This window comes from Opisthocomus hoazin, chromosome 10 (genome assembly GCF_030867145.1).
Source record: "Opisthocomus hoazin isolate bOpiHoa1 chromosome 10, bOpiHoa1.hap1, whole genome shotgun sequence".
Classification (NCBI taxonomy): Eukaryota; Metazoa; Chordata; class Aves; order Opisthocomiformes; family Opisthocomidae; genus Opisthocomus; species Opisthocomus hoazin.
In genome coordinates, this window is record NC_134423.1 from 12,049,772 (window position 1) to 12,062,520 (window position 12,749).

Consider the following 12,749-nt stretch of genomic DNA (forward strand, 5'->3'; position numbering starts at 1 on the left):
AGTCCCGCCCGCCCCCCCGGAGGAAGGAGTGGGACGCGGCCCGTCACGGCCACCGGTGCCTTTATTAGCGCTTCCCCCCCCCCCCACAAGGCCTCGCCCTCCGGGACGGCGGGGAAAAGCCGCCCCCGGCTTCCTGCTGCCCTCCGCCGGCTCCTCACAGGAGGGTGTTCATCAGCGCCTGGGCCTGCTTCAGCTCTGCGGGGCAGGGAGGGCAGTGTGAAGCGCGGGGGGATGACAGGCCCCCCACCAAGGCTGGGGTGCCCGCCGCCGGCCTCACCTGCCAGCAGCACCCGGAATTTGTCCGCCGAGAGGGAGAAGGCTGTCGCGCTGTCGCTCAGGCCAAAGCTCAGGTGCACGAGGGGCTCATCCACCTCCCGCAGCTCGCTGGAGCTGAGGGCGTAATCCACCCGCCAGCGCACCGGGCCCGGCCGGCTGACTGCGGCCGCGGCCTCAGCACCCCGCAGGTGCCCGGAGAACCCCCCGCCACCTCCAGACCCCGCACTCACGCCTCAGGCTGCAGGCCCTCAGGCTCTCCTGCAAGCAGCTCTGCTTCTCCTCGTAGGAGCGGCACAGCCCGCCGGCGTGCTCTGCGCAGCGGGGGAGAGACAAGAGGAGAAACCCACCGTGCTCCTGGCCGGACCCCTGAGGAGCAGCCACCACCCCGCGGCAAGGGTCCCGTCCCCCTCCACCTACCCTTGGGCAGCCCCAGCTGCTGCAGCTCGCTCGCCAGCGACTCGCTGTCCACGTTGTGCTTGGCTGCGCTGGAGAGGATGAAGCCGAGGACGGCGATGGTGGCCTTCACGTCCCCGGACTCTGTGGGCAAGATGGTGGGTAGGCTCCCCCCCCCCTCCCCTGCTGTCCCAGGGTCCCGGGAGTGGGGGGGCTGCGGCGGCCGTGCTCACCCAGCTTGGCGTCCGATGTCAGCTTGAGGATCCTCTCGTACTGCGGGAGAGCAGAGCGGGGGCCGAAAGTGTGGACAGCCACGCAACACAACACTAATGATGCCAGCGACGCCAATGCTAACGACACCCGCCTCTGCGCTCAACATCGCTGCCATTGCAACTAGCCCTAGCAGCGTTCCCAGCCCCGAGGCTCACACTAATGCCACGGAAGCCGGTAACGCTGCTCGTTAGGGAGGCACCGTGCCCCCCCAACCTGTGCCAGTGACCCCGTGGGGGTGCCACTCACCTCCACAGCCTCCCCCTCCACGCCGGTGACCCCCGCGGTGGGGTCCCACTCACCTCCACAGCCTCCCCCTCCACGCCGGTGACCCCACAGGGGGGTGCCACTCACCTCCACAGCCTCCCCCTCCACGCCGGTGACCCCACAGTGGGGTCCCACTCACCTCCACGGCCTCCCCCTCCATGCCGGTGACCCCCGCGGTGGGGTCCCACTCACCTCCACAGCCTCCCCCTCCACGCCGGTGACCCCTTGGGGGGGTCCCACTCACCTCCACGACCTCCCCCTCCATGCCGGTGACCCCACAGGGGGGTCCCACTCATCTCCACAGCCTCCCCCTCCACGCTGGTGACCCACAGGAGGGTCCCACTCACCTCCACAGCCTCCCCCTCCACGCCGGTGACCCCGCAGTGGGGTCCCACGCGCCTCCATGGCCTCCCCCTCCACACCGGTGACCCCGTGGGGGAGGTCCCACTCGCCTCCACAGCCTCCCCCTCCACACCGGTGACACTGTGGGGGGGGTCCCACTCACCTCCACGGCCTCCCCCTCCACACCGGTGACCCCGCAGTGGGGTCCCACTCACCTCCACAGCCTCCCCCTCCATATCAGTGATCCCACAGGGGGGTCCCACTCACCTCCACGGCCTCCCCCTCCATATCAGTGATCCCACAGGGGGGTCCCACTCACCTCCACGGCCTGCCCCTCCATATCAGTGATCCCGCAGTGGGGTCCCACTCACCTCCACGGCCTCCCCCTCCATGCCGGTGACCCCCGCGGTGGGGTCCCACTCACCTCCACAGCCTCCCCCTCCACGCCGGTGACCCCTTGGGGGGGTCCCACTCACCTCCACGACCTCCCCCTCCACGCCGGTGACCCCACAGGGGGGTCCCACTCATCTCCACAGCCTCCCCCTCCACGCCGGTGACACTGTGGGGGGGGTCCCACTCACCTCCACGGCCTCCCCCTCCACACCGGTGACCCCGCAGTGGGGTCCCACTCACCTCCACAGCCTCCCCCTCCATATCAGTGATCCCACAGGGGGGTCCCACTCACCTCCACGGCCTCCCCCTCCATATCAGTGATCCCACAGGGGGGTCCCACTCACCTCCACGGCCTCCCCCTCCATATCAGTGATCCCGCAGTGGGGTCCCACTCACCTCCATGGCCTCCCCCAGCAGGTCCCGCAGCACCTGGGCGCAGATCAGCTTCAGCTTCACGGAGGACTGTGGGGGGGAGAAGGCGGGTGAGCTCGGCAGGGGGTCTAAGGGGTGTCCGGGGGATTCAGGGTGGGGTGTGGGGGGGTACTTAACGATTTTGGCCAGGGTACTGATCTCGGCCAGGACCCAGTCGGGGCAGTCCAGGTCCCCGCAGAAGCGGAAGCGCTGTGGGGGGAGGCGCGGTCAGAGCCCGCCGTGCCCCCATCCCCGTGCCCGCCATCCCCATCCCATCCCCACCATCTCGCCGCCGGTCCCCGCTGCACACCCCGCCTCCGCGACCCGGAACCTCTCCCGGGCGGGCCCCGCCGAGTTCCCCTCCCGCCCCGCTTTAAAGCTGGAGTAGCCCCAAAACTCCCCGGGGAAGGGGCTTTGCCTGGGCTGGGGGTCGCTGGGATCCTTCGTGATGCAGCCAGCCGAGTTCGGCTCCGGGGACGTCCAGCCTCGGGTCGCTGCCGCGCTCGCAGCGGACGCAAGGCATCCGAGCCAGCTGCTCCCGCGCGTCCTCGCCTGAAGCTCCCCAGCGTTTGTCCTTCTGCTGAGAGATGATTTACTGACCCCCACTCGGCAGCGATCTCCTGGGTGCAACGAGTCCGTGACCAGTTCCTTGACTAAGCCACTTGAATACTTTTTCAGGAGTTAGTAACTATCCTGAAATCCTAACCTTAGCCTTAACTGTTAGTTTGCCTTATTAAAACATATCCAGATGTTAAGAGCCCAAGGTACCACCGGCCCATCGCCACTCGCCCACGCTGCAGCTCCCAGAGCTCCCAGGCCCACTGATGGACACTCCAACGGTGGGTCGGGCATGGAAAAATAATAGAATTAACGGTAATAATAAATCCATTACCATTAATTGATTCTGTTATTCCGAACGTGCCCTATGGTGACAGCTGAAAGACCCCAAGTGAAGCCGGGCACAGTGCCACTCTCAGAGGTGGGGGCTGCCCTGGGACAGTTCCCCCCCAGTCCCAAGCTCTCCCAGCCCAGGGTACAGCAGCCCCAGGCCTGCACTTCCAGAGCCTGAGGGGTTCATGGCTCAGGGCTGGGCTTCGGGGCTCAGAACCAGCCCCAGAGCCACCACCTGTGGGGGGGAACTGGGGGCCAAGCGGCCGTTCCCGGCCCCAGATGGGGCTGGAGCCATCGTAACATGCGGAACTGAAATAAAAGGTGTAAGGGTGGGGCTGAAATAGATACCATAGAGTAGGAGCTGAAATAAAGATCCTAGGGCTGGGGCACAAATACCAAACATGGGGCTGAGGATGAAACCATGGCAGAGCAGGAGCCAAAATAAAAACCCTGGGGGTAGGGTAGAAATAAATACTGTAGGGCTGGAGCTGAAATAAAGACCCTGGGGCAGAAATACAGACTGTAGGGCTGGAGCTGGAACGCTGGAGGGGAAATAAAGACCCTGGGGCTGGAGCTAAATACAGACAGCGGGGCTGGGGCTGACAGGACACAGAGCTGGAGCTGAAGTATCTGCTGAGGTGCTGGGGGTGAAATAAAGACCAGGGGCTGGGGCTGAAATACCGACCTTAGGGCTGGAGGTGATGGGACAGAGATGGAGCTGCACTCACTCTAGGGTGGGAGCTGAAATAAAGATTGTATGGCAGCGGTTGGAGCTGTGCAATGAAGACCTAGGGCTGGGGCTCAAACACAGACCATAATTCTGTGCTGGAGCTGAAATAAATTCTGTAGGGTTGGAGATGGAGCTGGAACGTCACAGAGCTGGAGCTGAAATAAAGACTGTAGGGCTGGAGTCAAAATAAAGACTGTAGGCCAGAAGCTGGGGCTGAAGCAAATACCCTGGGGCTGAAAGACTGAGCTTAGGGCTGGAATAAAGACTCTGCAGCTGGAGCTGAAACGATGGAGCACTGCAGGGCTGGAGAAGAAATGACAGAGCTGGAGCTGAAGCAAATATCATACGGCAGGGGCTGGAGCCAAACTGAAGATCCTGGTGCTGGGGTGGAAGCACGCTGCAGGGCTGGAGCTGAACTAAATACAGTGAAATAAAAACTGTAGAGCTGTACCTGGAGCTGAAACATCACAGAGCTGGTGCCGAAGTAACAACGGCTGAAGTAAATAGCTTAGGGCTGGAGCCCAAATAAAGGCCCCAAGACTAAAGCTGAAATAAATCCTTTTGGGCTAGAGCAGAAATAAAAGCTGAGGGGCTGGGGCTGAGCTGGAAGGCTGCAGAGCTGGAGCTGAGCTGCATGGTGCTGGGAGAGGTATGGCAGACAGGCAGCACCTGAAGGAGGATGAGGAGGGCATTGCTCCTGCAGGAGAGCTGGCAGAAGCACCCCACCATCATTCCACCTTCTTTGTATCTTTCCCCAAGGAGGGGGAGAACAGTGTTCAAGTCAACACCAGCTTTCAGGGCTGGGGATGCAGAGGGGGTGGAAGGGGCCCAGAGCCTGCAGCACCACAAGGGTTTGCCCAGGAACTGACCCTGAGCAGGTCCCCAGTGCCAGCTGAGTCACCTAGGAGCAAGGTGACAAGGTGGTAGCACCCAAGGTACCAGCACTCAGCAAAACCCAGTGGGTCTCAGGGTGGTCAATGCTGCTGGTGGGACCTCAGGGACACTCCGGGGTTCAAAGGCATCAGGCAGGGACCCAGCAGCTGCCAGGCCCCTACCATTCACCCCCATGACCTCCCACTGCCAAACAGCCCCATCATGTCATTTCTGGATGGACCAGGGGGTTTCCCCCCCCCACCACCTTGTTTTTCTTCATTATGGTTTGTTTTTCACAGACTCTCACACTCAACTCAGCCCATTTGTTGGGATTCACCCTTTTTTGGCACTCTTGCTTTCATCACTGCAGGTTCCCGCCTGCACCCTCAGGTATGTCTCACTTCTAGAAAACCAAGATTTAAAGAGGCTTCCATAGAATCGCTTCCTTTTTTCCTCCTAAATACAGCAGAACCGGTCTGGTCAGGCTTTGGGTTACACTGACTACTCTTAGCTCACGTGCTGGGGTGGGTGGCAGCTAGGAGAGAAGATGATGTTCAGAGGAAGCTTGCAGCCCTTGATTTTCTAAGTCAGCCCTCCAGCTTCAAGCTGACAAAAACAGGGGCAGCTGCTTTGTGCCTTTGGGTGCCCAAGCTCCGATTCTCACCTTCTTCGGAGAGTGAGTTTGGAGGACAGTGGCACTGGATGACTTAATAGATTTAAAAAAAGGCAACAAAAATTTCTTTTTGAAGCAATTTCTTTATGTAGAGCCTGCTTTCTGCCACCCTGCAGAGCCCAGTCCCCCACACCAGGGAAAAGCAAGCAGCAAGGAGGAAAAATCAAGGTTTTGGGTGCAAAAATCTTTGCCTGGTAGTTAAGTAGCCCGCAAGAACAGCCCCCAGGATGGGGTGCTTTGGCTGTTGGGGGTGAAGGGAAGCACCCAGTGCAGAGCAGGAAGGGCTGCTTTACCCAGGGAGCAGCCTGGGGCTTGATCCCCCCAGCCCAGCCCAAAGAGGGATGCGTTTCTGTGGCTTTAACTCCCTCACACTGGCGAGTAGTTAGGCAAGAGCTGGAGAAGACCACGCTCAGCCTAGCGAGGCCAGCAGCACACAGCTCTGGCTGCTCAAAGCCAGGTCTACACAGGAGGAGCTCGCAGCTCTCAGACAGGCCTAGGTGTAAAGCACAAGCCACATGGGATGTAGTAGCCACCCATTCCAGCTCCTACCCCCGCCAGGAGCTGCAGCCACTTCACAGAGAACCTTCACGGCTGGGTTAGATGTTCTATAAACAGTTTAATAAAGTTCAACATACAAAGTCCTTCCTTCATCCACCTGAGCCTGCATCCTTCTCAGGGAGAGGTTGGCAGCCACAGCCCAATGAGCAGGGACACAGCTTCTCAGCATCTCTTCCCCCACAAACTCTTTGGGCTCCCCCCAGCAGCTGCATCTTCTCTCCTCAGGCAGAGTCATTTTGCCAGCATGTAGGAGCATCCTCCATGTCCTGTGGGTGAGAAGGGGGGGAAAGTTGCTGTGCCCACCTCCAGCAAGGGCAGGGGGCAAGGGCTCCTCCCCCCAACCCTCAAGGGGTTCTCCAACTCCTGGCATTGCCCAGGACCAGCACCAGGTACATCAGGGACCTGTGACCTCCAGAAACACCAGCTGTGCTTCAAAGCTCCAGCTCCAAGGGACAGAAACTGATTGAAGGGACTGCGAGGACCACTTGCCTGTTCAGAGGCTGCCCAGAACCCTTGGTTATCCATTTCGAGGGTCTGGATCCCCACTTCAGGGTCTCTTCTGTCCCAGAGGACCACCACATCCCGCCAGCCAAGCCTCTTGGTCCTCATACACTAGGGAGGAGAGCACGGAGGCTGCACCCATGCCCAGGTCCCTCTCACAGGGACCAGGGCTGTTTGTCCCAGCAGGCAGACAGACAGACATCACTCTTACCACCAGCATGACGATGGGAGCAATAATGATGCAGAGGCCACACACGACCATGATGGCCATGCCATACTCAGGAAAGCCGGGTTCAGGCAGGGGGGGCTCCAGGGTGTCCTCTGGAGCAGGGCACAGCAGTTAGCAGAGCCAGCAGGACACAGGGGCTCTACCCCATGAAGTGGCAGCCCCCCACCCCCTTGGGACACAGCAGGCAATATATAGAAAGCCAGTAACACTTATCTGACCCCCTCTCTGCGCTTTCCAGATAACCCTTCCCTCCCTGTCCTACACCAAGGTCTCTCCAGCTTCAGTGCCCCCAGGCTGTGCAGAAGGACAGGGCACAGTTGTTGCTGGAATTGTACTTTCACATCAGCCATTACAAACTGGTCACCCCACCAGCCAAGACATCTCGCCCTCCCTTTGCACAAAGGATCTGGATCTGGTTGGTTACAAATCTACTCTTGCATCGCAGGCATGGAGCCACACACTGGTGAACCTCATGTTCCCACACCCCAAAGGGAAGCCTACCTCCCACGGCAAGAGAGAATGGGTCCACCTGGAAGTCTGAACCAGCCAAAGCCTTGTTTGGCCCAACTGAGAGCACAAGTGCCTCCAAAACCTCCAGGCTGGTCAGGGCAGGATACTGGAAGATCACATCCCCATGGCAGATCAAGGAGCCAGGCCTGTAGACAGGATTGGGAAGAGCTCCAGCAGCTGCCAGTCCCACCACAACCCCACAGCTACGTGCCAGGATGATGTCTCCACACTCAGGGAGGCATTGATTTTGCATCTGCTCTTTGGGGTGGGACATCCCTGGGGGACTAGCAAGTCACTGCCAAGGCAGTGGGTAAATGCTTGACCTCGGCTACCTGCTGCAAGCCCTTCTGTGGCTGAGACTGTACACCCGACGGCCATGACCTATTGGTTGATGTCTGCAGAAGACCTCCCTGGATCCATACACCCTCGGCCTCACCCTCCTGCCCCAGCAGACCCTTTGCTCCCACTCACAGGAATCCTCTTATCACCACTTGCAGGAAGCTCCTGTGGTCCCTCAGGGCTCTCGCCACCTGGAAGAGAGGCTCTGCTCAGCTCCTCACCAGCCTTTCGGGTGTTTCACCCACCAGACCACCACTTTCACAGCCATGAGGCAGCTGGGACAGCCACTACAACAAGGCCAGAGAGCACCTCCAGGTCCCTGGCTGTGTTGTGGGGTCCTGAAGCACCATCAGCAGAGGGTCTGGTTTGGACAAAGCAGTCCCTCCTCCTCCAGTGGTCCTTGGTCTCCTTTTCTCAGCACCCTAGGACTACCCCATCCCACCAGCCAAGCCTACCGCATCCTGAAGATCTCTGCTGAGCTCCTGGTGCTCTACAGCAAGTGGATCCAGAAGGTCCTCACTGAAGTTTCTGTTGGTGATGAGGAAGGACACCGGGTAAACTTGCAGGTGAAGCCTGACCCCTGAAGGGGCAAGACACAAGCGTTAGGCAAGCAGAGCTGGCAGTGAGCCCCACCACACACAGGGAATGTCCTTACCCTCCACCGAGAGGGAGGTCAGGTCCACAGAGCAGGTCACAAGAGCTGTCAGGGCTTGCAGTATCTTTGCGACATCAGCATGGACAATTGTGTCAAGGTAGATGTCTCCAGTGATCTCCAGGTCGCTACTGAGGTTTCTAAGGGGAGAGAAGGGCTCTAGGCAAGGCAGGAGAGCTGGGACCAGGCTCAAACACACCCTTGCTAGTCTTTTTCCAGCAGCTCACAACCACTCAGCCAAGGAAGGTGCTCAGTTATGGTATTTGCCATCAGCTGCACATCACCCTCCCAGGTTTCCTAACACAGTACAACTCATCCTCCCCATCTTTACAGCATCACTAATTAGCTGCAGAGCACACAACAGGTAGTGAAGGTAGTTTAATGATGAGCTTTGGAGAAGCTTAGCTGTGTCCCATACCTGAGCTGGGTGATGGTGAAGTTCCTCACATGGTAGGTTGCATTGAGAGACTGAACCACCTGAGGAAGAGGAGACAGCAGCTCACACCCTGGCACTGCTTTAGTACACAGTATCCCACCACACAGGCAGAGCAGCAGCCAGCACCCATTTCCCCGGATGGTTCCCAGCATCATCCTTTGGAATAGCCGCCAAGGCTTGCCATACCTCACCAACCAGCCGCTCTAGGGAGTTTGGCCTGCCCCTCCCAAGTGGGAGGACAGCAAGAGAGAGGGACAGCTTCTCTGGGTCCAGGTTCTCCAGGCTGAAGCCTAGAAGGGTTCAGAAGACAGTTATGCCCACACCTGTTTCTACACCTTCCTTGGGACATATCATCAGCCATGAGCTCATCCTCTGCCACATGCTGAAAGCAGAAGCCAGCAGGGCAGTTGAGTGAAGATGAAGACGTATCCCTCTTCAGGTGGAAAGGGCTTGGGATCTGCCCCCTCCCAGGAGGGAAGCAGATCAAGGAGGGGAAGCCAGCAGAAGCACTGGACCACACAAGTCCAACTGCTGCAGATGTTGTCCCCAGCATCCTCAGCACTGGAGGGCTTTGCATGGGTCAGGAGAGGGGACATTAAGTGAAGGTGAAGCCTGAAGTCCAAACTGGGCAGGTTTCAGCTTTGATACAGCTGTAGGGAGCCACTCTGCTGTCAGACGATCTCCATGGCTTACCACCAGACTGGACAGATTGTGGCTCCAGTTGCCAGCTGAAGGTGCTCCTTCCCCTGCTGGCCTCTGTGATGACTGTCCGGATGAGGTGGGAGTTGGTGGGAGCATCCCCCTGGAACACAACCTCCCCTCGTACAACCACCGAGCCATTCCTGGGAGGTAGATGAAGGGATGGGCAGCCCACCTCCTCTTTGAGGGTGGCTTTACAGCCTCATCACCCCACATTAACACCCTATCCACAGAGAGGTCTCAGGAGGCATTGTCTGGAGCCTCAAACACTTTCAACAAGGATCTCTTGGGGCAGCAACCCTGGGGAGGGAGCACAGCCCCTCACGAGACCCACCTAGAGCATTTTGGTGGGCAAACTCTTCCTTCCAAGCCAAGCCCACCCCTCTCTGCCTATTGCCCCCGGGGCAGAGCTGCATACTCACATGAACTCGAGGACATTTGCCTGCAGGAAGGTCTTGTAGGTGGACAGCATTTCACTTAGCTGGAAGAAAGAAGCACTGGTCAACAGAGAAGCTTTTGCAGATTTCCCTGTGTGAATAGGGCAGGTATCAGGAGGTTTGCAGTACACGCAGAGGGGAGCCAGCTCGGTTTGCCCAGGGGTAGGGGACACCGGGGTGTGCCAAGCCTCCAGGGAAGGCCATGGCTGAGATGGCATGCCCACAGCTCCCATCAGCCTAGGGACAGCATCCCAGGAAGACTCCCGTCAGCCCAGGAATAGCACCCACAGGGTGTGCAACAGCCCTGCTAGCTGCCAGAGGTGAGGGGGGTCCAGCCCCTGGACCCAGCAGTACCAGTACCTCCACTGACCAGCTCCTGCACTCACCATCAGCCTCACTTCTTCCTCCAGCTCCCTGTAGCTCCCCGAAGCCTTGCTGCTCAGAGCCTGGGTGTAAGCGATGCCCGACAGTTGGAACTGCAAGGGCAGCACGTGCAGAGGCTGCGCAGGAGAAGAGAGCCCAGGGGAGCCAGGGTTGGCCATCATCACCAGCTCTGCTGGGGTGAAGACCTCTCCTGCAGCTGCAGGGAGATGCTGGGAGGTGACAGAGTGGCCGGACACGGACTGAGCATCAGGCATCCCTCCTGCTGATGCAGCCAAGCTTTGCAAGCTGAGCGGGGAGCTGGCAGCAGGCACAGCTCCGGTGGAAGTCAACAGGTAAGATGGAGATGGCAAGCTGATAGTGGTGTGGCATACAGCCTCAGAGCAGTGCTCCAGAGCAGGGTTGTTGGAGCTGGGGGGAGACACAGAGCCTGGGCTGGCACGGGTGGGCTCTGTAGGGTCTGTTGGAGCAGAAGTGGGTCCTACCAATGCTGCCCTGGGCTCGCTGCACCCAGCTTCTTCTGCCACAGCCACCGTTCCAGGCAGCATGCTCATCTCCACCACCTTCGTGGCCTGGCTTTGCCCTGCATCCTCAGAGGCTGTTGTGAGGAAGGGATCTGGATGCAGGGATGGCTTCTGGGTAGGTGACCCCAGGGGGGACACGTGTGTCACACCTGCAGCTCTTGGAGAGGGGGAAGCCATTGTAGCAGGTCCATCCTCACAGGGGGCTTTGGTTGCTCCAGGCTCTGGGATGGCATCAGGGACTGCCAAGCTCATCCCAGTCACATTGGGACCTGCAGCACTGGTCCAAGCTGGGGAGGGGTGGGCTTCAGTGGATCTCAGAGTCTGCTGTGCAGGAGAGGAAGACTGATCACTTGGTTTCTCCAAGGTGATGGCAGGTCCCCCTGACTCTGCTGAAGGAGGAAAGGGAGCCAGTACTTGCGGGTGATTGACACCCTGCACTGATGCCACACTGGGAAGTGATGCTAAGATAGTGGCCAGCAGTCCAGACACATTCCCTGGGACCTTGGCCAAGACAGTGTCCTCCAGCAGAGCAGCTTCACCATGCAGGAAGGTGCCAGCAGGCCATGTGTCCCAGAGCATCTCAGGTGTCACAGCAGAGGGTACCCACATGGTGCCAGGACGTGTTTTAGTCAAGCTGGACACCCTCTCTCCTGGCAGAGCTGAGGGCATCCCTGGAAGTGGCACTAGGTGAGGAGCAGCAGTGTGGTCCTCAACCCCAGACAGGCCAAGGCTTGGTCTCACCTCTTCCTTCTGCCCATTGCAGCTCCTCATTGTGGCTCCAGCAAGTGAGACTCCATACTGGACATCAGAGAAGCCACTGGCTGTAGATGGATCAGACACAGCCATGCTGCTGGGAGCCTGTGCTGCTGTCACAACTCTGGCCCGAGAAGGCAAGTGGCTGGCTGTGACCACCGCAGGAGGCTCAGAGCTCACAGCCAGGCTGAGATCTGCTCTGTGGAGCACAGCCCGACAGTCAGGGCTTGCTCCAAGGGCCAGCATCTGGTCACCTCCAGACTGGTCCATGGTGCTGTAGGTCTGGGAAGGGGTAGCCATCGGTGTCCTTACTAGGACATCAGATGGGACTGGAGTCCCCTCAGCAGCCCCATCAGGTGGGACCAGCTGTGTGGGCACCCCCTCCAACAAGGCAGCCCCCACAGAGGGGGCCGTGGGCAGGGAGGAAGGCTGCTGCCAGGCTGGGGAGGCTGCAGGCACCCGGGCAGTGCCCAACCCAAGCCCTTCCCCATGCCCAGATCCAGGCTGCTGCTGTGGAGAGGTCCGAGCTGTCGAGGGAGAAGCAGCAGCTGCAGTCAGGGTCCCCAGGCTCCATCCCTCCGGACCCGTACCGCAGGACACATCTCCTTCCACCCCTGGGAAGCAGCCCGGGGTGCCCACAGAGCCCGCCACTGCCCTCCCACGCTGCCCCATTGCCACATAGGTGGGCAGGTCCCCACGTGTTGCCACCAGATCGTCACTTGTCACTGGCTGGGAGGCTGAGGAGCCCAGCCGAGCGTGGGAAGGAGGCGTGGAGCCTGGAGGAGCCCAGGATGGAGCAGCCAGGGACCCCAGGCTGCACAGCAGAGCGGAGGCAGCCAGGCAGATGGCCAGCACCAGGAAGGCTTTGCACCGCAACCTGCCAGTGGCCACAGGGGCAGCAGGACCCAGGGCCGTGGCCTCAGCCACTTCTGTCTCACCACAGAGCATCATTTTGGGCTGTAGGGTGGTGACATCCGTGGGGTCCGGTGGTTCTGCCCCTCGGCTCTGCTTGGGAGAGGCCACAGGGAGAGCCCAGCTGTGGACAGGTACAGCAGGAGCTTTAGGCTGGGTCCCCTCTAAGCTCTTTTCCCCCAGCCACAGCAGCTGGCCCAAACCCAGAGCATCCCACGCACCAGAGCCAGAAGGTCCCTTGTCCAAACCTCCCCCCCCCCCAGCCTCCAGCAGCCCTGAGGATCTTCTCCAGCCCAGCA

General features: G+C 59.9%; 1 protein-coding gene across 2 annotated transcripts; it reads right to left on the bottom strand.

Annotated features, from left to right (window-relative positions):
• Positions 1–54: 54 nt before the first annotated feature.
• COMMD4 (COMM domain containing 4) lies at positions 55–2,690 on the bottom strand. 2 transcript variants are annotated; one of them, XM_075431721.1, is made up of 8 exons: positions 2,635–2,690; positions 2,491–2,562; positions 2,338–2,403; positions 903–942; positions 694–813; positions 507–587; positions 278–436; positions 55–195 (listed from the first exon to the last, which is right to left on the bottom strand). In XM_075431721.1, exons 1-8 carry the CDS (start codon positions 2,635–2,637, stop codon positions 155–157), a joined length of 582 nt encoding a protein of 193 aa, XP_075287836.1. In that variant the 5' UTR covers positions 2,638–2,690; the 3' UTR covers positions 55–154. The 2 variants fall into 2 exon arrangements, with proteins under 2 accessions (XP_075287836.1, XP_075287837.1); XM_075431722.1 differs by lacking the exons at positions 2,338–2,403; positions 2,491–2,562; positions 2,635–2,690 and adding an exon at positions 1,606–1,615.
• Between the last annotated feature and the right edge of the window lie 10,059 nt (positions 2,691–12,749).